General features: G+C 39.4%; 1 protein-coding gene across 6 annotated transcripts in view; it reads left to right on the top strand.

Annotated features, from left to right (window-relative positions):
* Nucleotides 1–26,141, top strand: part of CNOT4 (CCR4-NOT transcription complex subunit 4) — a 113,803-nt gene extending 87,662 nt beyond the window's left edge. For 2 of the 6 annotated variants that reach the window (XM_037513873.2, XM_037513863.2), the window contains exons 11-12: nucleotides 22,803–23,015; nucleotides 23,691–26,141. In XM_037513873.2, the coding sequence (XP_037369770.1) occupies nucleotides 22,803–23,015; nucleotides 23,691–23,992 (515 nt within the window). In that variant the 3' untranslated portion in view covers nucleotides 23,993–26,141. Of the gene's footprint in view, nucleotides 1–438; nucleotides 1,329–22,802; nucleotides 23,016–23,690 lie in introns of those variants that run through there. The other 4 variants (XM_037513889.2, XM_037513882.2, XM_037513904.2 and 1 more) reach the window with 2 other exon arrangements.
* The last annotated feature ends 1,570 nt before the right edge of the window (nucleotides 26,142–27,711 follow it).

Genomic DNA, 27,711 nt, shown 5'->3' with positions numbered 1-27,711 from the left:
GTTTCTGCTTTTAAAACATGTTGTTTTTCCCTTCTAAAAGTCACATTTTTCACTCCTATGAATTTAGTTTTAATTTTTTCACAAAATACTACTCACTTTAGGAGTATCTGAATTTATAAGGGGTCCAATTGGCTTGGAAAAGAATGGCTTTCCTGGTCTTTCTCTTTTTTCTTTTTGTATATTTATAATCCTGAATCTGTTATATTTGTTCTTAAATCTAACATAGTATTAAATTATGGGTGTGTTTAGAGTGTAACTACTTTCTAGGTACTTGATAAGTTTATATTTAAAAATTCATGTCTTGTTTCACACCTGGATTCCAACCGTTAAGCATGTATTTTATATATGTGTCAGTATTCCAGATATTGAAATCATTTTTAAAGGGACTGTTAACAAATCTAGTCACCCATAACTAGACCATGACTGACTTTTCCACAGGGGAAGAAGAGGTGAAGGTTTCGACTATGCCACTGTCAGCCTCTTCCCATTCATTACAACAAGGACAGCAGCCTACAAGTCTCCACACTACTGTGGCCTGACAACAGAACTGAGAGGAGAGGATTAGACTCTGGGGTGCTTGCATGGGCAACCGGATTTTTGCATGATTCCTTTCTGATTTTGCATTTAATGTATACACCCAAAAGAGCCAATATAAACGTTCCTCATGCCTACAACTAGTGTGTTACCTCATAGTTGCTAAAGTATTTCTTCATTAGGCCTTTAACACCATTTATCAGCATAATAATTTTGGCATTGTTTCTCATGAGTGATAATATTTTTAACTCACACAAATAAACTTGTAGTACTAATTAAGATCCCAGCTGAGATTAGCTAGAATTGTTCTTATTTGGCTATATTACTGAAAATATACAAAGGTAATAAGTAGTTCTTTGTTTTCCGGTTTGTGAAAAAAAATGGTAATATCCTAATATACTCATGAAAATTTTGAAAATTAAGAAGATCATGTCTATTACATTCTTTGAATACTCGAGAAGAAACAATACATATAAAACAGAGTTGGTGGTGTCATTTAATGCTCAGAAGGATGTTGTCAGCAATTGTTTTTAGTTGTATGGATTTATATCCTATATTATGAATTACATGTTTAGAAACTGTTTTTGTTCTCTCATTTGCACATTTGCACTTTCTTTTTGAATGGTTGTTAATTATATGTAGACAGTTAAAAGATAATTATTATAGACTAAATGCAATATAATCTCTTTTCTAATGCACTGACTAGTATACCAGGAAATGCCTCAGAAATGGAATTTCAACTTAAAATTGATTTATCAGAGACTTGAATATGGGGTCCACGTTGTGAGAAGCAACTATAGTAGCTTAACATTTTTATTGAACATACAGTAGTTATGGGTTATCTGTTTGGAAATTTCATTGTTTAATAATTAAAATGTGATAATAAAACTATATCACAAGTACTTGACCAGAATGAGATTAAGGGGGAAGAGAAGAGTTTGAGGCTGGTCTAAAATTAGGTCACATAAGTTGTCATAGATAACTTTAGTTAATCACGGAATGGTGGATTACTTGATAGGACGTAATATAAAGCAGTGTTTTTGGGTAGTACATAAGGTCTTGAAATAATTTTAACCGATAATGAAAGAAAATAAACTGAATTCAATTCTGAGCAATAGACAAAAGCTGAATTCAAATGACATGACCCTATTCTGCCTGAATTAAGCATCTGGGAAGAAAAAGGAAAGTCAGGTCTCTTCTTAAGATTTGCAAAAAACAATTGTGATAAAAGATATACCTTAATTTGTTAAAAATATTTAAAAAGTCATACAGATACCAAAAAGGAAGCCTAAAGATTTAAAGCAACCAGAATAATAACTTTATTAGGAGATGATACTTAATATTATGCTGGAGTTTTCAAGATTACTTCTCTATATTAGGTCTGTTTACCTTCTGTTAGATATAATACAACAAATTAAATGACTTGTTGAGGTATAGTGGGAGTAAACTAAAATCTGTTTTTAGGTGTCCTTCAATTTGGTTAACCGAGGCTATAGAAACAGCTTATTATGTAGCCTTTGAAATTATTTTTATAAAATTCTGCACAGCTGATAATCTCTTTCTTATTAAGAAGTGACTTTAGCACAGCATTATAAGAAATCTAGAAAATAAGGTATTGTAGTCTTACACAGAAGCCTTTTGTCATGGGATAGTTATGGTTTCATCTTTGCTATAAGAGGCCACGACATCCACTTGATGTCTCCTGTGGTGCTGAGGCTGCTGGCCTTTGTTAACAGACGAGGGCCCTTCTCCAGCCTTCACCACAAGCCTTTCGTCACCTGGATCTTCTTACAAATCTCCATTTACTCACTTCTCACTACTGAGAGATACACGTTAAACAAGGCTTCTTTCCTTTGGTATCTTTCTCTCACGTTTCTAGCCAATGCCAAAAAACTGTCAGGTAGTTTGCCCGGACTTGACAGAGTCCTACATAGATTTCTAGAACTGTCTTCCTGCCTACTTCTTTTCTTGCCACACTTCCACACAGTCTTACATCAGAAAAATGGTCCTTGTGCATTGAGACTTGAACTTACATACTTTCATATGAAATAACTGAAGATTATCATATAACTTTGTAAATTGCAATATCTTATAAACCTAAGAATAATAAGCCTCACGGTTTTGCTTATTTAACATTTCATATAACATGTTTATTTTTTAAAATGAATTCTTAAAATCATAGGCATTAATTTTACAAAAGTATGCAAGAAATTATGCAACACATGGAAGAAAGAACTGCTTGACATGGCAAGTAAATGATGATGCCAAATGATGGTACAGAATGAGAAATCCTAAAAGCTTCAAATTAGTCTTTGATAAATTCTTCATGATTAAGCCATCATACACAAGGGAAGTTTTATATGCTTTTATATCCACCTCCTTTAAAAAGCAACCAGTCTGTTCTTTAGATCAGCTATTTTAAACCTGAAGTCTAGAACTCTTTGAAAGTAAATACACAGTTGTGATTTTTTTTTTTTTTTTTTTTTGGGTATAGGTATAGATGTCTATTTTATTCTCGGGAGAAATCTGTGGTGCTTAGGTTTGTAAAGGGTTTGCTGACCCTCCCCCCTGAAAGAAAAAGTTAAATTGCTTAGAATTGTTTTTAGTGTCACTATAGGAGATAGAGACCTCTACTAAATGATTTTAGTCATGCCCGATGAATGTCAAGTGCCTCTTTTCGTGGATTCCATTAGAAAATATTGATTGAAAAATACTTTCTTTTTCATTCTGTTGAATTTTGTTTTTCCAGGTGGTGCTTTTGTATACTCTCCCTTATTTTAACATTAATTAAATATTTGAGTGCCTATTCTGTATAGTGACCTGAGTTAGATCTTAAGGGATACAAGATTGAATAAAGTACAGACCCTGTCATCAAGGATAACATTCTGTTGACAGTTTTATTTCAAATAAAATGGCTTTGTCTTAAGGTATAGTGATAAATGAATATCTGTTCTTAGATATCGTTGAGTTTGGTTAACCAAGGGTGTCAGACCCTTACTTTCGTAAAGTCAGTTTTGATATATTTTAATGACAAGAACAGCTTTAGCAGGCCAGACTCATTTCCTTATTCATCTCTCTGACAATGGCAGTAGAAGGTATTGAACACTGATACTTGACATTTTAAAATTTTAATTTGGAGAGACTGAAAAAAAAATCTCCATAAGGAAGACTAATATTCAGTATTTAAGTATTTCTCAGTTGAGTGTGTAAGTGTGTACCCGCGCGTGTCTCTGCCTAGTGTGCTGGGAATTATCTTGAACTTTCTGTATATGTTGCTTTTTTTGAAGAAAACAGCTTTAATGCATTGTGTCTGTGCACATTTTTACTGACCTGGCTCCTACTTGTGCAGTATTCCAAGCACCTTCAAGACTGCCAGAGGGCTATTCTGCTGTGACACAGCTCAATAGGGAATTACTGCCACAGAGCCATTGCCTCAGAAAGCCAACAGAAGGGAACAAAGTGCAGGTGCATTGAAATCTTACAAAATAAAGATTATTGTTATTGATATATACATAAAAGTGGGAGACATTTTATCTTATAGAGTTGTAAGGTTTTAGATTGTTTGATCATAAGATTTTCACAAACCTGCTTAATTGACTTTAAGAAATGGATGTCATACAATTGAAAAAAATTTTTTGAAAAAAATTATAAAGTGGTGATAACCCAAAACAACAATTTTTGTTTGTTGCAAAATAAGGCTACAGTCAATAATCGGTATTAAGCCAGAACTTCTTCCCTTACTGCTGTATCTCTTTGCCCTCAGCCTTTTTATCTGAGCAAGTACCTACTCTGTGTCTTCTGTTTCTGAATAAATAGCAGCAATAGAGGCAGGTAGTCACAGAGCATGTTTAGTGAACTAGTCAGACATTGTGATGTTATCAAAGTAAAAATAGGATTTAGAGAAAAAAGTTATTCGAGCTGGTTCAGGGAAAGGCTTCATAAAAGTATAGGACTTTTTTATTTTGAAGAATGGCTTATATTTAGATAATAGAAGGGGAAAATACAGGAAAGGGAGTAAGTTAAAAAAAAAAAAACCCAAGGCATAGGAGGGAAGCACAGTTAGGAGGTGGGCTTCTCTGCGGTGTGAGGGTCATGTGGGGAAAGTGGTTAAGTGTGCTAAAGCTTTAAAAACCAGGAAGAAGTGTTCATACTTAATGTATATGTATGTAGACAGAGACAGCAGAGAACTATATATCTTGGTAAAGATTTGACTTGAACACAGTGCTTGAACAAGATTAATTTGGTAATACATTTGCTTGAAATTAGGACAAGTTAGAAGTACGTCTTTGCTGGCTAGCGCAAATACATGGCCTGGTCTAGAACAGTAATAGGAATGTAAAAGAAATTATGATCAGAAAGCATTAGGTTTAATAAAGGGCCTTTGGGTTTGGATAGGTGGACTTAAAAAATATAACTTTCATAGAGAAAGTAGAGATGGAAGCCAGATTCCTAGGATTCATGAGGAAAACATCAGGGCTGTGGGTGCAGTGGTCACTGACTACTCACCTAAGCCATTTGGTGACAAGGGGAAGAGAAAGGCAAGATGCTCACTAGAGGCGTAGTAGGTCACAGAGAGCATGTTTTAAGATGACAGAGATGCCTGAATATTTTAAGCAGAACATACAGAGCCAATTTAGAGGAAAACATGTACAATCTGAGAAGACAGGCTCATCTGTTAAGATAACTGGTTTCTTAAGGTGCTAGGAGCACATAAACTCCTGAGGTGAGGTCAGGTTGTGGGTTTAGCTTGAAGAGGTGGGATATATCCTCCCCTGCTTTTTTGTAAGAATTAGAAAACCTGGGAGACAGAATGTGGGATTAGAGAAAATAAGAATAGATGAAGGGGCTCCTGTTAGCAATAGGAGGTGAAGAAGGGTCTCCTTCACCTCACTTTAGAGGTGAAGAAGAAAAGGTCACAAGGATATTCAAGAAGACAGCTTTCAAGTACCTAATCTTGTGGCAGGAGAGAACCAGTGATATGTGTTGGAAGGAGTTGAGTGAATTTTACATTTTAGTGTAGTGAATATTGTTAAGGGAATGACCAATCAGGAGGCTTGGTCGGTGGGTGACTGCTTAGCACTGAATGGTGACTGAGAACCAGGGGGAGGATGGTAGGTAGCTGTCCAGCACTGTGACTGGCGCTGCAAAGAAGGCAACTGTTCATAACCTTTGGGGTCTGTTCTCGACTGCCTTTTCCTCTAGTCCTTTCTTGAGAGTAGGAAGATTATCTGAAGGAATTGTAGAAAGCTTGGTATTGCCTGGAGAATCTTGGGCGGGTATCCTGTCAGTTGAAGAGGATCCAAAGGGAAACTTCCCATAGTTGGATGAACATTCCTTCCTCAAAGTATGGTAGGAAAACATGGAAACAATGCAGAGAAAGGCCTGGGAAAAGCCCTGGATGATACTGGACACATGTAGGAATTCCCAATTAGAATATATTGCTAGACGCATATTTACAATGTGAAAGATTCAGGCGGAGGAAGTAGACGTAGCATATGATGAGTCTGATCAGTGAGGAACCCATATTGTAGGTATGAGCTATTTTCACCCAAGCTCACACAAACACTGGAAAGAATCATCTTTCCACCTGCATATGGAAAATAACCTTTCTTTGTTTGACTAGGTCTTCCTCTTTATTTGCATAACAAATTGGAATTAAAAGCAGTAGATTGGTAAAGAGTGGAGAAAAGAGAAATTAAGAATTTTATCACAACAAGTTGTAATTTTTTTTTAATTTTCCCCAAAAAATATTTTGTAAGAATATATATACAAACCAATCCGTTATTAAACTAATATACTCTTGATCCTTGTATTTATATATTTAGATGTAACCTCTAGGAAAAATTGCTGAAGCTGTTTTGGGTCAGAAATGAATATAGAGACATAGCTATAGACACAGATATATACGTTTTTTCCTTATTATTCATTAATAGCAATTTTGCTTACTTTGGAAGCATCCTTAGCTTTCTGGTACTGAAATATTGTAAAACTCACGGGACTTGTTCCAAGTATGTCATCTGAAATATCCACTGGTATGTTTAAAAATGATAATGCTTCAAAACACAAGGCATTACTCAATAGTACTATCTGTGAAGCCATGCTGATAGATAGAGAAGCCACTGCTTTTGAGTCTCTTTTAATGTCCCATATTTGCTGTCATGAGTGGTATTCCTGGCAGTCTTAAATGACTGAGCACACCAGCCTTCAGCCTCTTTAATCAGGATCTTTTTTCACAGAATCACTCTTGAGAAATCAAGATTCATTAAAAAGAATGTTTCACACTGCATTTGAGTCTGTGCTGAATCTGAGCTATATAGAAACAGAGTTTATATACCTATTTGGTCCTGAGTCCTAAAGGCAAACCTAAGCAGTCTAGCCATTTGAGAATTGAATGTGGAACTGAAGTACCTAGAATTTCCATAAGACAATTGGAAATTGCTGCACGTGAGTTAATGCATTTTCTCCAGGTTCCTCAGACCACTCTTCCTAAGGCAGTCGTTGATTTGACTTTGCTCTTAGGCCACGTCCTATGTTATGGTTATTCTAAATCTCCAAACTGATCCTGAAACAGGTTGCTTAGAACAGTTTTGATGTTCCAGCTCCTGTTTGGTACTTAGACTCCCTATTGTGTTCTGTTACAAAGCAGCACACCAAAAGTTATTCCCCCCTCCATGTAATGTATAAAGTCTTTAAAGTACCCAGTGCCTTTTTTTTAAATTGAGGTGAAATCCATATAACATACAATTAACTTTTAAAATGTACAAGTTAAGTGAACCAGTACTGTTTTTTAATTATCTCAGTGTTAAAATAGCAGAACAAATAACCCACCCCCACTGTGAAAATTTTGGTCTGTTCCTTGTTGGGGGTTTGTGGTAATAGCTGCATCTAGACTCAGTAGCCTGAAAGGCAAATGTTAAACTTAGGAATATTCCTTATTTCTTCACAGCAGTACTACTTAAATGGTGGATGCAAGCAACCTTTATACCCCATCTTCCAAAAACAGTGGGGAGGGGAAGAGAAGGGAAGAGATGTAAGCAAGGACCCTTAATTTACTTGCTTTTGCTGTGTAGGTAAAAATATTTGAGGCAGCTATCTGAAGATTTGAAATGGCATTAATGGCCTTTCCGTCTTCATGACATTTAATTGGCATTGTATAAGAAAAGGTTTGCCTGACAAAGATGGTAAGCCTAGCTCTCTGCACAGACGTGAGGGTGAATCGGTGTGTGCATGCACGTTTCATAGCTTATATACAGTAATTTTTAGTTAAATACTTAGTCACTATAGCACAGGAAAAGTGTTAGGCTATCTCTCTCTGACTTTCATGCATTCTTGCTGTGTTTTGATTAATTCATATGTTCAGGAGAAATGCTATATTTATATTCTTTAAGGTCTTTTGTTTTTAAGTAATAAAGACCTATTAAATGTGATGAGGTGCAATACTGGTTATCCCTGGTCAAGTTTTATCTGAATAAATCTTTTGAGAACTTTTTTTCATCAGATTTGACTCCTAGTTTTAAGCACACCCAACCGATGTCACATTCACTGGATAACCTATGGACTAATAAGAAAAAAAAAGTATTAAAATCTTGAAATTTCAGAGCATTGAAATATTTAACATAGTCTTTAAAAAAAAATTTCCATTTGAAGACCTGATAATCAAGGCTCACAGGACTGTGATTTGCCCATAGTCCAATTCTAACCACAATTTAAAGTTCTGTTAGCCTTCACCCTCTGAATTTGCTTTTACATACATCATTCACCCAGAAAAAACTTAAAAGATTCAGAACATATTTCTTCCCTGAACTTTGTGGTGTCTTCCAGTTTGATTATTGTAGTAGTGACCACAAGCCAAGGGCTTTCAACTAGGAATATCAGTGCAAATAATGACTGGAAGGCTTTCAAGATGTCTGTCTACAGGCATCTGATCACAGATATTGTAAGGTGTGAAAACAGCCTTGTGTTAAATGTGGCCCCATACATTTAGATTAACTCGGGGTGTGGGAGGGGTGGCTTTAACTTTCAGGCACTCTTAATGTAAACTTAAAATAATTACCAATGTTAGAACCAAAATAAAAGGCCAGTATGCATGATCACTAGACTGGTGCCATCTCTAGTATTAAGGAATGAAAAAAAGTTGCTTGTAGTTATGACATGAAGATGCATTTCATCCACACTAAAGGTGTGATCAGAGATTCATCTTTGAAGAGCTACTATATGCTACACCATGTAAAATGATAGCATATCTGATTTTTTTTTCAATCAAGGAGGTTGTTGTTTTCAGCATAATGAAACAGAGGGAAAGCTCCACAAGGATTTAAAGATGATAATACCATCACCATCTCCAAGAAGAAATGCAGAAAACTGACTGCAATCAACTTTTATAGCCTAGCGATGTTTCCTAATATGGTGAGACCTTATCCCAAGGACTATGCTAGCATTTACACTGTTATTAGTCTTGCATACGGAAATAATGTGTCTATGGAACAGAACATAGCGATCTGGAATATTGCTGTGTTTTTAAACATAGCCATTTTATATGTCAATGTCCACTTTATGTGCAAGAAGTCTGACATATTGAAGCTGTTCATTTTTCCCTTCATGAGTATCCAGCCAAAAGGTAAAGGAGGCCCTGGGTTTTGACTTCATCATCCGAGTAGGAAGATTTCTTTCTGGCTTCAAGCTGAGTGTTGGGTAACATACCTTTGTTACCACATGTGGTTTCTCTATTAAAAAAATTACAAGTTTTTGGTATAATTTATAGTGATGGATTCCTGATATCTATGTCCCATCTGCGCCCCCTGCCCCCACCTCCCCACACATACTAACATAGGTAGAATTTGCCACCAGGTATGTTTCTTTTTACTTTTGAACTGTTAACACTCACAAATTAACCTATCTGTAGTCTTCCTAGTCTAACATAGCTGTAACTTACCTTGAGTTCTAGTGCAGTCAGTACTGCTAGGTGTAAACTCCCAAGACCTCATCTGTATTTTAAATGGTAGGTGATTGGATGAAACCTCTTACTAAAATAAGCAAAGATCTATAATTTTCAGATAAATACACATAGTCCGAGCCTTTGTTTTATAACCACTTTCAGGTTTTAAGTGAGTCTTACTTGACTACTCTGATATCCTGTGCTCACCTTCTCTATCCATTTTTTTCTTTGTCTTTGGTCAAAGAAGAAACCATTTCTCCTTGTAACTTACCACAGATAGAGTGGGAGGTCTTGACTCCATCTTAATGTGCACACGGCCCACCTGTTTCCCCTGCCAGGCCTGAATTTTCCCTTTTCAAAGCAGAAAGGTCTGTACCTATCAGGTTGCTGAGTGTTTACTTAGTCTCTACGCTCAGTTACCTCCCCAATAAAGCAGTTGACTGCTTTTCAGCTTATATCCAAGCTGACTTTTGATTCTACGTGATTGTGTATATTGTCTCCCACTTCTCTTAAAAACAACACTAAGCAGAAAGCATGGCTGGACTTTGGGGGAACAACCACTGCGCTATTAAATCTTTATAATTTTTATAAAGATTTTTCACCTTGTAAGATTGGCGTTCACTTCTCCCAATTCCTAAGTGATTCTAGCTCTTTGAAAAATCAAGTATTACTTCTTAAGACTACTAAACTAGACTCTTCTAGGATTAGATTCAGTATTTTAATAATACATGCAATTTTTAAATACTTCCCACCCCACTAAAATGTTTGTATAAAGCTCCAGGATATAAGAATTGTAGTTTCTAATTTATATATGAGAATGTGTCCCTCAGATTGTCTTTGCCTTTTTTCTCTCTGCCTGCCTTTGTTCACAGTAAGACTCAGCACAAATTATGAATTGGTTCTGTCAAGACCATTTCTGGTGCAGGCTTTTCCAAATTCAACTATAATGAATCGTTACTGAGGATGAACACTTCAATAAATATATAAAGTGATTTTTAAACTAAGGCCCCATATTAGACTAATAATGAATATATAAGTCTTGGGATTCAACAGGGTCTTGTAAAATGCTATCATCCACAGTATCATCTTTTCTTGGTCTGAAAAGGATGCATACTTATTAGGACTAATTCTTTTTAAATCGAGACCTCATTTGAAAATTGGAAGCAAAAAGTATTTTCCCTAGATTGTAAATAAGTTATAAGGGAAAAAAAGCACACTAGCCTTATTTTGTTCATTCATACATTTCACATGGCTAATAGAGTTAAATTTCAAAACATACTTGTTTTGAAAATTAAACATTTATTTATAAAACTCAAAGCAAATTTTAACAAGTATCTTTGGTATAGGTACAAGGACAAAGGGATAAAACTCTTAAAGATGTGGGCTTGGTCTCTTGAATTGGAAATGTTAATCACTAGATTATACCCATATCTGTTCATTTAGTTTTAGTATAAAATAATAAGGAAGTTATTTCATTTCCTGAATTTTTTTCTAAAATTAAGAAATAAATTATTGCTTTAGTGCCTGAAAAAGGGTACTTTCTAAAATTGAAACTCATAACTGAATTATGAAGAATTTGTCAATTTAAATAATTTCAGAACATGGATAATTTTAGTCATCTTTGGGGATTTTCTTTACTTTGATTTAAATCCTTAAGATGATAGGAATCATCTTTCAGAAAAGATGAGATTGATGAATCTTGATTGTTTAAAGTGTGTTGTGTGATCAGGTGGAATGAAAAACTGGGTTTGGTGTTTCTAATAACTTTTAGAAAACATGAAAATCTTTTAATGTGGAAAATTACGAGAAATGTAACCCGAAGGGGATTTCCTACATAGGCAACAAAATACTTTTGTCTGAATGCAAGTGTGAAGAGGTTGTATTTACACTATATTGTGGTACTAAGCAATCAAATGCTAGCACTGATTTTGTTTGGAATGACCAATCTGATAATCCATTAACGAAATACAGAAACAAGCAGAAGAATATGACTTCTAAGAGGCTGCTGTAGGTTGTAGCCTCAAGCTTCAGAGAAAGTGATAGACTTTCTGGAGACTAAAAAGACCGAATCTGCTTTGTGTCACATCTAGACTTTTGGCAACATTTAATTAAATTCATTTGCATGAGTTACAACTTACCTCTTAGTTCTCCTGTGGCATTCAGTGTTAAGACTCCCCTCACTATTATATGATCTGCTCTTAAGTGTCTGTATGCATACTTAATGAATTTTGAAAACCTCAGCTCTTGATTTTCTCTTTATTTCCCCAATATACAAAGGAATCTTGAAAATTTCACCAAATGACACTTTTCTTACCTGCATTTCCTCATTTTGTGGGACCCTCGCAGGTGGCCGGGGAACGAACCGCCACTGCTGAGGCTGTGGACAGCCTTGCAGCCCAGCACTCAACCACTGAGCCACCAGGGAAGACCCCATTTCCTCATTTGTGATATAAACCCATCCATCCATCCACCCATCTTTCCCCTAAAAAGAGACACACAATCTAGAAAGTCTCTGTAAAATACTTTCTTTTAAGAGGGTTTTTTTTTTTTTTTTTTTTTTTTGTGGGACCCTCGCCGATGGCCGGGAAAGGAACCGGTGCTGCAAAGGACAGCCTCGCAGCCCAGCGCTCAACCGCTGCGCCACCAAGGGAGGCCCTCTTTTAAGAGCTTTTTATGAGTAAAGATATGAGCTCTTTTGGGAGCTTAATATAATACTTTCTAGTTGGGAGCTCTCTTTAGGGCAACTTTTAATTGTTACAGTTTTTTTACTTGGTTAAAACTAAAATCATATCTTTTCCCCACTTGTACTTATTAAACATGTGAAAGCAACTGCCGCATGTCTAGGAACTTCTGGATGTAATGAAACGTCTTCTGTTCTTTCATCCATTCTACACTTAACATCATTTCTAGTTCTCTGTAGTCTAGTTTTCCTTGAAGCTCACACTTTAATAACCTAGATGTTATCAGCTAATAGATTTTCATTAAAATTCTTATTACTAATATTTGTATGTTCCTTTATAGTTCACAGAGTGCTTTTATAAAAGTGTCCAGTGGGAGTAGGTATTATCCCCATTTTGTAAATGAGGAAACTGAGGCTGTGTGGTTATCATTTGTGATTTGCCCAATGTCATACAGTTGCTAATTTAAACACTACAAGTGCATTTTTGTGGTCTTAATGTTACCTTTTTAGGAATTGCATTACCCACTTGTCAGGTCAAATATTGTAAGTCTATTAAGTGGAACCACTAGACCTTTCTCCAAACACACAACTGGTTAGATCTCTTTTTTACTGTTTGCTTTTGGTGTAGTTAGGATTTATCCTGTTCATCACTATCTTAAGGTTTGTCTTATGAAAGAACTATGTGATAATAAAGTCATATTGAAGATTTTTTTTTTTTTTGTATAGAAGAACTGGGGTGTAGGCCAGAGGTACAGGGGGATGAGAGGATTCACTAGAGACAGTGGGGAGCTGAACAGGCAGATTTACTGAAACACTGATTGAACTCAGGCCATAGAAGTGATAGAACTGAGCCTTAACCTCTGGGCCACCAGGGAGGCCCTATTTTGTGAAGAATCTTAAGACTTTTAATTTGAGAATAGTTGTAGTTTTTTTTTTTTTTTTTTGAAGATTTATTTATTTATTTATACAAGTACTGGGTACAGTCAGAAGCGCCGGAAGGTGAGAGAATTCACCAGAAGCCAGAGCAGGGAGCAGAGCAGGCAGAAGGACCAAAGTACACTGCTGAGGGGAGCAGCGGGCGGCAGGAGAGGTCTGCGCGCCATGTGGGACCCTCCTCCGGTGGCCGGGGAGCAGCCGGGGATCGAACCAGCGCTGCAGAGGCTGCGGGCAGCTTCGCAACTCAGCAGTGGTTGGGAGGATAGTTGTAGTTTTAATGATTGCATTATCACTAGAATTCACTTCATTTGCATGTGTAAGTTACCTGTGGGTTTTTAGTATAGTAAAAAGCATGGAGTCAGCTATAAGCCAAGCAGAAACTAGGGCTCACACACAGTAGGTCCAGTTCAGGAAGTTCATCTAAACACTGCTGCTAATCCATGCTATGTTTGACCATCTTATCCCAAAAGGTAACTTCGGAAAACTTATCAGAAACTGCTGGCTTCGAGATATATTTCTGACATCCTAGAAAGCCTGTTCATAGAATAAATTACCTTAATATGACTGGTTCTTTTTTTAATAATGTGTTTTGGCTCTCCATCCCTTTGTATTATTTATTTCATGGACTTGTAGGATGATGGGGATGTTGCTGGTACAAAGTCCTTGAGTTTGGGCAGGCAACAGAGGAGGAAAGGAAGCAGGCCAGGGAATGTTGAATGGGGGCAATTGTCAATAGAAATTCCATGACTGCTTATTCAAATTTAAAATCAAAGTTTCATTTCCTGTATATTTCCATTGAAGGGAACTGAGGTTACATTGTTACCCGTGAGAAATGGCCCAAATGTAAGCAGGTAGAACAGTGTTTTCTAAATCCACCACAGAGAAATCCAGCTCCTAACCTGTCTCAGGAATTTCCCAAGAAGTAACTATAAGCAGGTAACTTTCGAAGTCTCCCACTCCCTCCTGCCACTTGCTGCTACTGTGCTAACAATGATTTGGGGATCACATCTGTGAGGGTTAATACCCCAGGATATAATTCATTTTGCATCTAGAGATTTAAACTCATTTAAATTGAGCAGATTTGGGCCTCCCTGGTGGCACAAGGGGTTAAGCACCGCACTATGAAGCAATCTGCAGCCTCTGCAGCATGAGTTCGATCTCCGGCCGGCCAGAGAGAAACCCACATGGCGAAGCAGACCTCTCCTGTCTCGCCCGCTGCTCCCCTCAGCAGTGTATTTCAGTCAGTCTGCTTGTTCTGCTCCCCACTCTGTGGTGAATCCTCCCACCCCCTGCACCTCTGGACTGTGCCCCAGCTCTTATATGCACGAATAGGTAAATCTTTAAAAAAATAAAAATAAATTGAGCAGATTTTTTCTACCTGTCTTTGCATCTCTCCTTCACACCACGGAATCTTCCTCTCTGGCTTGAGGATAGTGCTGTTTTAGAGGGAAGACAGAAAAAGTCAGAATGAAGATGGAACTACGTAAATCTGCCAACTGTGGCTTAACATTCTGACATTGGCCTGAGTAGTGACCTTTCCTCATTTCTTCCTATTCCAGTCAGCTTTTTCGTGCCTTGAGTATTTTTCAAAAGCCTCAGATCATTATGGGTTCTGATTTTAATCTGCAAGATCCTCTTACATACAGGTGGGTTATGCATACCTCCATTCATCTTTCCTAAACTTTCTTTTCAAATCTAATCCCTGTACAACAACTGGTTTCTAAGATTTCTCCCCCAGTTTCTTTTCTCAGTGTTGTATATTCTTGCATATTCAGAATGTCATGTCTTAGCATCTTCTGTGGCCAAGGAATCTCTTGATCCCCTAGAACCAGGGGGCCACCCTGACCTTTTGGAAAGCTACATTTTCAGAAAACCTGGAAGTAACCATCCAGGGCTGTTCCTTTAGACCTCCTGAGGATCCATTTCTGGAACTGTTCACTATATATAAAGAGGATTAAATCAAGGCCCCTTTTCTGAAGGAACTCGCAGCCTAGCAGAACATGCTTAACATGTAAGCAGGTGATGGCAGTACTCTGTGGTCATTGAAAAAATAGCCAGCACGCCTGCCTTCCTGGTACTCTCAAGTCTAGTCATTCTCCTTACTTTTGTTAATCCTAGCTGTGTCTCCTGGGTTCCTGTGGTGTTCGCAGTAGCTAGCCAGTTCTTTGTTGGTCAGAAGCTTAGAATGGAAGCTCCCCTCATTCCCACTTTGAGAAAGAGAGAGGGTCAAGAAGTCAATTTTATCAGATTTATATTCTAGCAGATTTGAACCTCAAAGATGTTAGGGTGATTGACACTATTAGGTGTACAGTTCTCTGACTTCTTGGGGGAAATCATTCTGATGACCTGCCTATTCTCTCCTAGATGATAAGCTCCTGTGTTCATCCTGGTGCTCATTCTTGTGCTCACTTAAATGCTTTCCTTCAAGCTCCCTGTGCTGCATTTTGTAGGTTTCATCTATTGGATTTTTTGTCTCTTTATCACTGTTGCTTGTATATTCTAGTTCATATTCCATCTAATCCAGTCTAAAATGCATTAAATTTTAAATTCACTTTTCCCTTATTCTATACATCGTCGTCTTTCCATAAGTAATTTTCTTTTTTAAAAAAAAATAGGTTCTCCTCAGATACTTCCTAAAACAAATGTACAGACGTTTTCCTGGTTCTCAATAGATAGTCTCAGTCTTCCCCACAACAAACTTATAGATGTTTAGGAACATTCTAAAGAGAAGAGGAACATTGTACAAAACATCTGCTTATGCTTGCAGTGTTCCCACTGCTTTTCATGGCTAGCTGCTTCTGCTGCCCTCTGCTCCCCTCTTCCCTGTTGGTGTCTCTTTCTCTGAGCTGCTCTTGTCACTGTCTACATGCAGAATGGCGGAACTGTTCATTTTCCTCTTTATGCCCCTTCTTCACTTTATAATCCTCCCTGCCCCCACCCCCCGCCTCCCAGCAGTACTTGGCCCCTTCGTCCTCCGGGGCAGGGACTGGTTGGTAGTGAGCTGCTTGGTGGCAAGTGCACATGCTTTGGAGTCAGCCTGGGGTTGATTGCTGAACTTTTTTAATTTCGTAGACTTCGCAGAGTTCCTTTTTTTTTTTTGGTTAATTGATTTCATTTTTTAGAGCAGTTTTAGGTTCACAGCAAAATTGAACAGAAGGTACAAAGAGTTGCCTTATATTGCCTCCCCTCCACATACATAACCATTATCATAAATTCTTTAAACTATCAGAGCCTATACAGTCTCCTTGTTTGTGAAATGAGTCATTGGACTATTGGAACTAAAGTAATTGAGTATGTAAAGTACAGAGTGAATGAAATAATAGTGTCTAGGGTAGAAAATAGAACGTGTCTTTTCGACTGGTTTAATATCCTGTACATATGATATCTTTTTCTTTAAAAGGCCTCGTTTAAATAATTTTGGTGTGCTGGGATTTTAAAATTTTATTTGCTTCTGTTTTAGCATCTCGCGTATTACTAAAACATATCTTAGTGGCTCCTTTTCTTTACATGGACAGAAGGCTTTTGAGCAGAAGATTTAGAAGATTCCTGCTTTCTGAAAGTGGCATCTCTTTGGAGAGAATAGCTTGATTCATAGCTTTATGGCAGATAGGAATTAAACAGATTTTTTTGGGTGGGGAAAGTGATTTTCAGCTCCACTCAAGTTGGACCTTCGATTCAGCAGCTATCTTAAAGTACGTCTCGCTTCTAAGACACTTAAGCCACCTGCTGATGCCCTGTTTGCAGGCCTTGAGGGGAGCTGCGGAAGAAGGGTGTGCACGCCCAGGAACCCTCAGGATGGGGGATGTCCCAGCACAGGCTGCTGCCGAGTGTGTACATCCAACCTGAGTGATCTAATTGAGTGAGATCTAATTGAGTGAGAAAAGAAATAGACTTTTGGAAGATTGAATAAAAGTTAATTGATCAGGAAAGCATTCTAGATAAGAAAGGCAGGGAGTCAAGACAGAGTCCAGAAAGCACACATCCATTTAGCTGTTCTCCACAAGCCCTCTCTTTCCGCGTATGTCATTTCTGCTTCCTTCTAGTGAGGGTAAATTTTGACCATTTTTTATTCTGTTCTCAGAACTCTTTTTCATTGAATTCTCAGAATTTTTTCACTTAGTCTAACCTGTATTTTCAGATCTATTAAACCCTTAAGATTATGCCTGTGCCCTAGTAAATCAGCTGTGTAGTATTTCTCTGTCTTGCTTTATGATACAAACAGTGCTAGAAACCTGAGTGTCAACTCTTAAGTAGAATAACATTTTTAAGTAAATGAAATTATTCTATGTCTGATGTTTGTGGCTATCCGAGAGCATGGCGTGCCTACATCGTGAAGGCTGTCTTTGAAGTTCTGATAGGAGGACTTTTGTGCTGTCTTTAAGGTTTGGTTTAACATATGACTAGCATAACTCATTGATTATGAGATTAGAGATGTTATTGAGGTTTGATAAGTTTAGGCTTATCATATACTACGGAGATGGACTCAGTCCCCAAACTGATAGAAAATAGTATATAGTGGGGTGAGATGAGGGCCTGTATGGAGAGGGGTATGGTGGCTGAGACAGGCTGTCACCTGTGTCCTTCTAAAAATGCATGAAGATTCGAAAATCTGACTGACAAGGAGTAATCATTACTGGAACTCTTTCTGGTGTACAACCACTTGTTCCAGGAAAAAATTGTTTAATTAAGTAACTTAACCACTGGAGGGAGCCTCTAACTTTGAACTATAAAGGACATCAATGAAGAAAAGGAAGATAAAAGCTTTTTAGAAAACAGAATGGGGTGACAAATTGGAGCTTTGGGGAGTAACTGTTAGGTAAGGCTTAGAAACCGAAGAATAGAAAATACTCTTTTAAGGCTATTTTGGGACTAGAACTTTGTGACTGCTCCCCAGTTGGTGTGTGCTTAGCCACTAGAAGAGCAATTTCATTTAGAATAACTGGTCTCTTGGCTCCGTGGACTGCACTTGAGAAAGGCTTAATGCAAAATATACGGACCAAATATTTAGTGAGACTTCATGTCCCTACCTAGACACGAAGGAGAAGTTGGTGGATTTGTGAATTTAGTTGGATCAAGCTAGTTTAATTAATAAGGTCTATGCATTCATTGTTTAATGAAAAGACCTTGAAAGAGAGTGGGGGTGGGTACTAAACAGGAGGTAGAGGCAAGAATTCCAGGAGACAGAAAATCCTGATCTCATCGTACAAATTATATTAGAGGAACAAATACTTTGGAATAGTCTTTTGTTTTAGAAGTTATTTTGAGTTTTTCTCTCACTGTCGTTATACATAGATCTTCTGTCTTCACTCTTATCAGCAGATCATGTTTTCCAAATGAAATCTTAGATGGCACCCTAATATGTGAAACAGAAGAAACGAGGAATGGGGCGGGGGTGGGGATGGGGTTGTGTTGTCTGAGTGCCCGTCCATCCTCTGCTTTCTTCCCGGTGGCTCCTCAGGTGGCTTTGCAGCATTTGAAGACTATTCTTTCGGGTGAGGATTTTATGCAAACCTGCAAAACTCAGTGGCTTGTCCCTAGTCATAATGGAAGAAGCAGATTTTCTCGTGTTTTGCTACCACTAGTTTTGAGTTCCAGAATAATTAGCCTATTGCTGTTGATCTAATCACAGAAAGGAAAGAAACCCATTTGAGTTACTGCCCATGCTAACTGTGAGCTCCTGCGTAAGCATTCTCCTGTTTCTGCTTTAAAATTTTCTACGGAAGTTTCTGACGTCAGAACGCAGCTTACTTTTATGTATAATACGTGTCTTTCTATCTCTCATTACGTAGTTGGATTAGTCTGATGTTATATCAAACCACCAAAGACCGTTTCAGCCTGTCGTGGGTTTTTCAGGCTCTGACGTCTGTGTAGTGATTAAAACAGCTCCCTAAGGGAAAGACTGCAAGTTCTCTGCACCTGCCACCACGCTCTCACATGTGTGCCTGACTGGCCTTTCTTTTTAAACTTTCATCACATTTGTTGGTCAAGTCCAACCCTATGACATTTCTTCTCTTGCCCTTCCAGACTGTAGTCGTTGAACTGTTGTGTGTTCTAACTGCCCAGACCCTGCGCTGCTGGGAACCCATGTCCTGGTCGCAGTGCATTTGTCCTGCCTGCAGTCTGGGCCCTCTGCAGGCGGCTGCTCTGACCCTCATTCTGGCAGCCATCACACATGCGTTTGAAGATAATTTTTGTGGTTGCCATCATTGCTAAAACTGGATCTGCCCACTGGCTTAGTGTGTGGTGATCGACCATGTATTGGGTTGCCAGCGGGCTGGCAGAATCTTAGCCATAATTTCTGAGGTTTGCTGAGCTAGGTGAACTGAAAGTATATTTAAACTGTTACACAACAGGATAGCAGAAAGTACTATCTTCGAAAGTCATGTTAATAAACCAGCGCGGAGCTGTCTCGTACTTGCCTGCAATTTCCAGCCCGGTGTTTGCGCCACTAGACCCACTGACCTTTACATGTTAGGCTGTACCCCACTGTAAAATTCTCTGTAAATGAGGGGAAATGAAGTTGCATCAAGTTGAGTCCAGTGGTCAAAGTCCTGGTACTATTTGAAAGGGAAACATGTTCTCCTGGGATTATTTAGAGCCTAGAAACAAAGGAATCTTCCTTTATGTCAGTAGTTCTCAGCTGGGAATGATTTGCACTCTAGAAGTCTTTTGGCATTGTCTGAAGACATTTTCAGTTGTCCAAATTAGGGAGGGAGGGTGTGCATGTGTGTGTGTGCGCGCACATGTGTACATCTCCTAAGTGTCTAGTGGTCCAGGCCAGGGATACTGCTACATACTACAGTGCTTAGACCAGCCCTCCCACCACAAAGAATTAATTACATAGTCTAAAATGTCAACACTGCTGAGGTAGATAAATCCTGCTGTGTTGTGCCAGCAGTGGAATTACCAGAAGTTTTCCCGGCCACAATAAATTCGGGTCACAGGCAGTGGGGGAGGTAAGGCAGCTGATTTCGAGTATGTTGGACTGAAATGAACTACTTAATGGACATGGGATTCAGCTGATTTCCTTTTTCTTGCCCTGTCTTTCTGCCCATCCCTGGCATAGTAATGGAGAAATTCATGTGCTTCTGCAAAGCCACTTGTCATAGTGGTTCCAAGGGTAGAAGGTGTCCGTGCACTTCCATGTCACACTTGCGGTTTCGATCTAAACGACTTGTGTTATCTGGATTTCAAGATGTCCAGGCCCATGATTCTGCTTTTTGGCAAGATTCTAAGAATTATAAGCTAGCCAATTTATTTCCCTAGGTAGCTTATAATCATAGTTCACTTGGGAAAATCTCAATTTCTCACTGTTTCTCTATCACGTGCCCAATGTGAATTTCTTTGGCTAACATACTCTTGCTGGATTTCATTAGTCTAAAGTCAGAGGAACAAAAACCTCTTTTTAAAAAATATATTTTTAGAGCAGAGTTAAGTTCAGAGCAAAAAATGAGTGCAAAGCACAGAGATTCCATATCTTTCCCTGAATAAATGTCTTTTGACTTCATAGTAGAACTAATTTTCAAATAAATTTATAGAAAAGCAAATAGTCTGTTAATACAAAATTGAGGTTTCACTTAGTTTCACTTCTTCCTAGATATAAAGCAAAAGGAGAAATTGGTCTTAGTAATGGGATATTTTCCTATTCCTCCTCAGTGAAGAAAGAGGTTCTCATCATAAGCACTGGCTTCCCACTAACTTTGGCTACCTAGTTCAAGAGCGTTAATCTTGCTTAAAACTTTCCCTTATAGTTAACATCATCTTTCTATATCAGGGGTCTTATTTGCTTTCTAGGAAGTTTTCCTTGTTCGAGTTCAGTTCTGGTTCATTGAAAGCCATGTTAAGTTATTCAGTCTCGTAGCTTGGCTGCTTTAAAGGGTAGAAGGTACCACAGTGACCAGACCTCCCTGTAACTGAGGGTTTTCAAGGACTTTATTAGTGTCATCTTGGTAATGCCTCATGCAGTGGGGAGGTTGGGTATTGCTGCTTGTGTTGTTGATTAGAAGCCTTCCCCCCAAACCCCTAAAATCCAGTTTGTTCCTTCAGCCAAACTCTCTCTCTGTCCTGCTAGTGGTGTTGATGGATGTGCTGTACTGCTGCCGTGTTTCCTTTTAATCATGGCTCTCGTAGGCTCTAGGGTTTTCCTTAAACATTTGGCCCATTAAAACGTCAACTACTAGGCTTTGCAGAGTAGATCGAGAGAGAACTTGGTGTAATTAAAAAGAACAGCAATACCAGTAGGGCTTGGGCTCAGGTCCTCACTATACAAGTTTTGTCACCTTGAGCAAAGTGTTCTGGAGTCTGTTCCTTTATCTGTCAAATGCAGACTGTTCCCTTCCTCTGCCCACCTCACACAGGAGGGGCAAACAAAATGATAATGCACTAAGAGGGGCCTCATAAATCGAACAAGATGCAAATGTTAAGTAGATGCAACTAGAAGGCTGAGCTTGAGGACATTGCATTGACTGTGAAATGGAAGCAGGAGGTGTGAAGAGTATTTTTTCTCTTGTCTGTAGGTCGTAGTTTGCCTTTTCTTCATTTTGGTAAACCCAGGTGATTTTTGTTGGGCTCGGGTGTAGTTTTTTCTTTTCATAAATAAATTCAGTAGCGTCAAATGCTTCACTTGCTGAAACATAATTTGGCATAGGTCAGTGATTGGTACAAAGCAAAATCATGAAAAGAAAATCCTGAATGTGCCAGGTAGCAAACAGCAGACAGAACACCATCGTCACCGCTGTCGTCATCAATGGCGATGGCTGGATGCTCCCTAGAACCAGGGATGCGGATTTTTCTGCTCTTCTCTAAAACTCTAGTTGGTAGCTTCCCCTACGTTCCCATTTTCAACAGACTCTCCTAAGCAGAAATCATGTATTATCCTTTCCCCCTCAACCAATTTGCTATACTTTGTGGATCCTAAATGATAGTAGGGGAAGTTAGTGCCACCACAATTTATAAAAAGGCTTATGTTCATAGTGTCTTATCTTGTCTGAAGTTGTTAATGAGTAGACCGAAGGACTCCAGAACTCGTGTTTTGAATGGTCTCTGAAACTGTTGGAGGAGAGTAGACAGACTGTGCTGGAAACCCTCCCCTGTGAGAGGTGGCTTAGCGCCTGCCTCCTTGGCCTTTGTGACGAAGGGAAAAGTACTCTTCAAATTCAAAAGCCTATTCGTGACTGCCTTTCTCTTCTGAAATTCATTGCCAGTTTCATAATCAGGAAGAACTTAATTATTTTTCTTCTTCTATTGGCTTGTGTTTATTCTTCATAAAATGACTTTTCTTCCATTTAATGGGCTTAGTCATAAGCTCCTCTATTGCACAGACTTGCCTTTTTGATAGTGTAAATCAGCTGACTGGCTCATTGCCTCACTAACGGAAACGTCATCATGTAGCTGGAACAGAATTGTGCTCTGGAGCATCGAGTCTTTAACACAGATGATTGATTTAACAAGCATTGTGGTGAAGAGACTGTAAGGAGGACAGGAATTCCCCTCTCCTGATCCTTGAGCAAGTTTTTCCTCACTCGTTTCAGGGGCTCTGAGCTCACGAGCAAAATCCTAACCAACTTTCTCTTGCTAGGACAATCCATTTTTAAATGCTCAGTAAAGAAAGAATAATTCTTCTCCCGCTTAACCACGAAAGAACAACATATGTTTCTAACGTCAGCTTTTTATTTTTTTTTTTTTTATCTTTCATTTTTTTGTTGGTAAATCTCCCAGACAACAGCAGTTCTGTAGAGAGTTTAAATATGAAGGAATGGCAGGACGGGCTAAGGGCACTTCTACCCAACATTAACATCAACTTTGGTGGACTGCCCAATTCTTCCTCCCCCTCCAACGCCAACCACAGTGCACCAACGTCCACCACTGCCACCACCGACAGCCTGAGTTGGGACAGCCTTGGCAGCTGGACAGACCCAGCCATCATCACAGGTAACTTTCTCGCTCCTTCAGCTCCACTGACTGCCCTCAGTTCGGTTTTTAACACAGATTAAATAAGAACAGAGGTCTCTTTGACAAGCGTCTCTTCACAAAGCCACACGTGTGGGCTGGCTTGTTCGTTCTCCAGGGTCGCGCAGTCTTGGTTAACCTTCTTGGCCTAGTTGTGTCATGAGGCTCTCGGTGCCCAGGTCGCTTCTTTGGTGTCAGTAGACGCTAACATCTGGCAGCATGTGTGCAGGTCTCCACGGACAAACCTTGAAAGACTTAGCCTTCCTAAAGGAACATACTCCACTTTTTAAAAATAAAGCTCTCTATTATAAGGCTATCTTGTTTACATATCTGTAAGAGCGAAGGAGAAGCCCAATTGGGGAGTCATCTCGTACAATTCTGGGGACTCATTTTCGGTAGCGAAGAGGAGGCATGGGTTTGTGTGACAATAAATCACCATCGTTGTGGGTGGAAGAGACAGAAGGAACCTAAGATGAAAGAGGTCTGATTTGGAGGGCGCTTGAAACTGTAATTTCTTCTGTGTGTCTGTGGTTTTTTTTCTTTTCGTTTGGATGAACTAATCACTAAAATTTTTGTTTGACGAACTTCTTATTCTTTCTGCACAAACTCACCATTTTCCCTCTTGTTTTTGTTTTTGTTTTTTTCCCCTCTCCTTAGGTATTCCAGCATCTTCAGGAAACAGTTTAGACTCTCTTCAAGATGACAATCCTCCACACTGGCTAAAATCCCTTCAGGCCCTCACAGAGATGGACGGCCCCAGTGCTGCTCCGTCACAAACCCACCACAGCGCCCCCTTCAGCACACAGATCCCTCTGCACAGAGCCAGTTGGAACCCCTACCCTCCTCCTTCAAATCCGTCCAGTTTCCACTCCCCACCCCCAGGCTTTCAGACAGCATTCAGACCCCCCAGCAAAACCCCCACAGATTTACTACAGAGTTCAACACTGGACCGCCACTAGGGAAAGAGGAGAGACCATTAGCAGACGCAGGCTTGATCCCTCCCCGTTTATCCCCTCTCAGCCCACCACAGCTCCCTCTCATCTCTTACGTTCTGAAGAATCAGATCCTGATCAGTTTTTTTTTTTTCTCCCTCCCCCAAGATGCAATGCGATGACAGGGTCATTATCATCTTTTTTTTTTTTTTTTAAATTGTAAAAGTTTCTGTTGATCCAGCATTTGAGTGACACTGTTGAATGTTTCCTAAAAATGCCTTTAAGGAGGAAAAAAAAAAAAGGAAAGCCAAGGGAGGCTCGATACTTAGAAAATTACTGTTTGTCTGTGGCGCATAATAATGACATAATCTGCTTAGCAGAAAATGACAATTAATCTCTAGGAAAGGTCAAATAAATGCATTATCAACTGCAGAAGTTGGAAAACCAGGTTAATTGAAATGAGATTGCTAAATGCACGGGGGAAGCGGTGGTCCTGGCGTCCATCGGTAGTCAGCTTATCACTATTGCAGGAAAAATGCTTTTAATTTAAGTTTTAATTCTTTAAGCAAGTTGATGGAGAGGACTTGATTTTGTCATGAAGCAAAAGAATTTATTGTAAGTTGACAGGAAGACACTGATCTGTACTAGTATCTGGCTGCTTGCTCGAGAGTTTCTAAGGAGGGGAGAAGCGATTTATTTATTACAGGAAAAACAAGAGTTTGGCTTTAGATTTAAAAGTAAATTCCAATGTTTTGAGGAAAAAAGTATTCACAGATTTAATACCTATGCATAATATACAAACAGAAATAGAAGTGATTTCTTCAGTCTCTCTCCTCAGTCAGAACCTTTTTTCTTTTACCTTAAATTCCCTTGGCTAGGGCACTGAGCTAGCACTGCTCTGGGGCCATCTGAGGAGCAAATCTCTGACTTCCTTGCCTGCAGCTTTTACTTAACCCTGTAGTTTCTGGACATTTGTGCAGTATTGAAAACACAGGAGAAAACAGAAACCTGGTTATAACCTGATGCTAAAACTAAACGCAAGGAATTGTACCTCTTTCTTCAGAATTAAAACTAAAATCTTAAATAAAACAGAAACCTTGATGATGACCCTTGGATGGTGGTGGTTTTTGTTTTGCCGTTTGATTGCATGTGAGTCTGAAACATTTCGCAGTCGCAGCCATTAGACATTTCCCTTGGTTTTACATCTTCAACAACAGGGAGGATGTTGTAAAAGAAGACACTAGAAAACAGGGTTCCTTTTTCCGTCAGCCACTGCCGTCGGTGAAGACCTGCCCGGCTCTCCTGGTGGCTTCCATGGAAGACACCTCCCCATGCTGTCACCTGTGCCGACCAGACCTTCCCAGCTGAGGAGCTTCATGTGCCAGGAGCAGGCGGACTGTGGACGTGCTGATGATTTGGTTCTTTCGGGAAGACTTGATGGGAAAGAGAGTGGAATATGTAGACACCCACAGCTATGACCAGCCATGCTAGGGAGGCCTAGAGATGGAGCGATGACATTCCACTGCCCTAAAGAGGAAGAGGACAGACATGAAGTGCACCCTGCCCGATCCCCCAGAGTCCGTATGGTTTGTATGTCTGGACTCGGATTGCACTCACAAGTCCAGAGCTGGAGTTGGCGTGTCCTCGGCCACACCCATTAAGGGCATCTTGTAAATCTTCCGAATCTTACATTCTGAGCTTTCACATTGCTTTGTCTCCCTTAGACCTCTCATTTACACTTCAGTTTGTTACCAAAAACAAACAATTGGAACTGTATTTGAAAACCATAAACAGGGTATTCGCCAATAAATGTCAAAACAGTAGATGTTGATGGAATATGGCCTAAATTGTGTTTTAAAAATCAACCGAAAGGCTCCTGTAATAAGAGGACAGAGGAGTGGAAGCCACGGGCTCTCTGTCCTATACACTTTGCTTTGGTTTCTGAGTCTGCACAGGCAGCGCCGAGTGATGGGCCAGCACACAAATGGTATTCAGGTAGAGTGATTTGTAACCCCGGTGGGTTTTTTTTTTTTGTTTATTTGAGGAGGGGGATGGGGGTGGTTAATCCTACGATAAGGGTAATCAATAAAAATGTTGCATTTTCTGTAAACGAGGGAAATTTTCTAAGGCTGTGCTGTGATTGCGTGTACGTGTTTAAGGCCTCAAACATACAGAGACTCCACAAAAAGTATAAATATCATTTAAAGAATAATCAATAAAAAATAATAAAAACCGCTCTGTCCCCCACCCAGGCTAAAAGGAGAAACTACAATATCTTAAAAGCCCCCTCGGTGCCCCTCTCCAATTCCACTTTTCTTTCCTCATCATCCACCAATAGCCATTATCTTCATTTCTGTGTTACCTTTTCTTAGTTTTAGCATCTTTGCAACTATCCTGAATGGGACATGGAGCTGTAGGAAGTCCAGCAGCTCACAACACCTCACTAAGCCAAGGGCAGTCTTGTCGCTATTACATGCAAGCTGTTAGGTGTCAGGAAGTTAAACAGTCTCTGGGCTATAGTTTGGCTTTAGCTTCTCCCTAACTTTAAAACACCAGTTTGGGGGGAAGACGGTGGGCAGGGTCCTGAGTGACTCCTGGGAATTGGGGTTCTCCACGCCTGGTCCTGGACCCCTGGCAGACAGGTCCTCTGCAGCCTGTGACTAAACTCACTTTAGCTTCCCGCTCATCCTCTGGGGGAGCTCAGAGCTCAGCCCTGAGAGGTGGGGAGGCAGGAGGGTTTAATGTAAGGGTCAGAGAACAGAAGCTTCATAGGTTTGCTCAACATCAGATAAGGACAGAAAAGCGCCTGAACCAAACTAACAGTCTGTTGTTACAGCAGTGGCCCTCTTGGCACTGACAGCCCTCACATGTCTGTCGGTCACAGTCCTCGGATCTGGTGCACAGCTGTCATTCCTAGAGTCCCTCCCCCCGGACCCCCACGTGCCACAAACTTGCTTTAAAAAAAATTGTTCTCTAATTTGCTCGAGTGATATCCGTAGCTTCTTGAGAGAGATTTCTAGGAAATAAGTATGTTACTAATTTGCATCTTTGGAAATTCTGTCTCAGTTGATAGTTTGGTTGATGTTCTCAGTGGTGGATGTTTTAATGCTGTTCAAAAAGATCCAGTGCGATGCTGATTCTTTTTATGTGACCTGTATACTCTAGAAGCTTGTAGAAGTTGTGTCTTCTCTGTTCTGAAATTTCAGTGTTGTTCCTTGGTGTGGATCTATCTTAATTCATTGTGTTGGACACGGGCAGTAGATTTTTAAAATCTGGGCTACTCATATCCTGGGAAAATCTTGACTTATTTCATTGATGTCTTGCAATTATTTTCTCTGTTCCTTCTTAAACTCCCATTGTTCAAATATCACATCTCTGGACTTGGCTTCTGCTTTTCTCCAATTTTCCATTTCTGCATTTTGTTCTTTCTGGCAAGTTCTAGCTCAACTTTATTATTTATAGTTTTATTCTTGTATTCTGTTGGTTTCTTCAAGTTGATTTTATCTGTTGTGATCTCTGTCTTTCATATTAGAGGCTCCCCAGATCCCTAGTAATCCTTGGTTATCTGCTCATGATTAAGACTAAAGAGCTCGTGGGAAGTTTGGGAAGCTTGAATAGTCCAACTTCGAACTTCACTGCTGGAAGAACTGGGTGGATTATTGGAAACCCCTGTACCGGTGCCTTTAAGCCTACTCTCTTGGGCCTGTCAGATTTCTTTGAGAAGAGTCGTACAGTGAGTGGATTAA

The sequence above is a fragment of the Talpa occidentalis genome, unplaced genomic scaffold, assembly GCF_014898055.3.
Source record: "Talpa occidentalis isolate TD23 unplaced genomic scaffold, MPIMG_talOcc4v2.1, whole genome shotgun sequence".
NCBI classification, from domain to species: Eukaryota; Metazoa; Chordata; class Mammalia; order Eulipotyphla; family Talpidae; genus Talpa; species Talpa occidentalis.
This window is presented reverse-complemented; position numbering and strand designations above follow the sequence as displayed.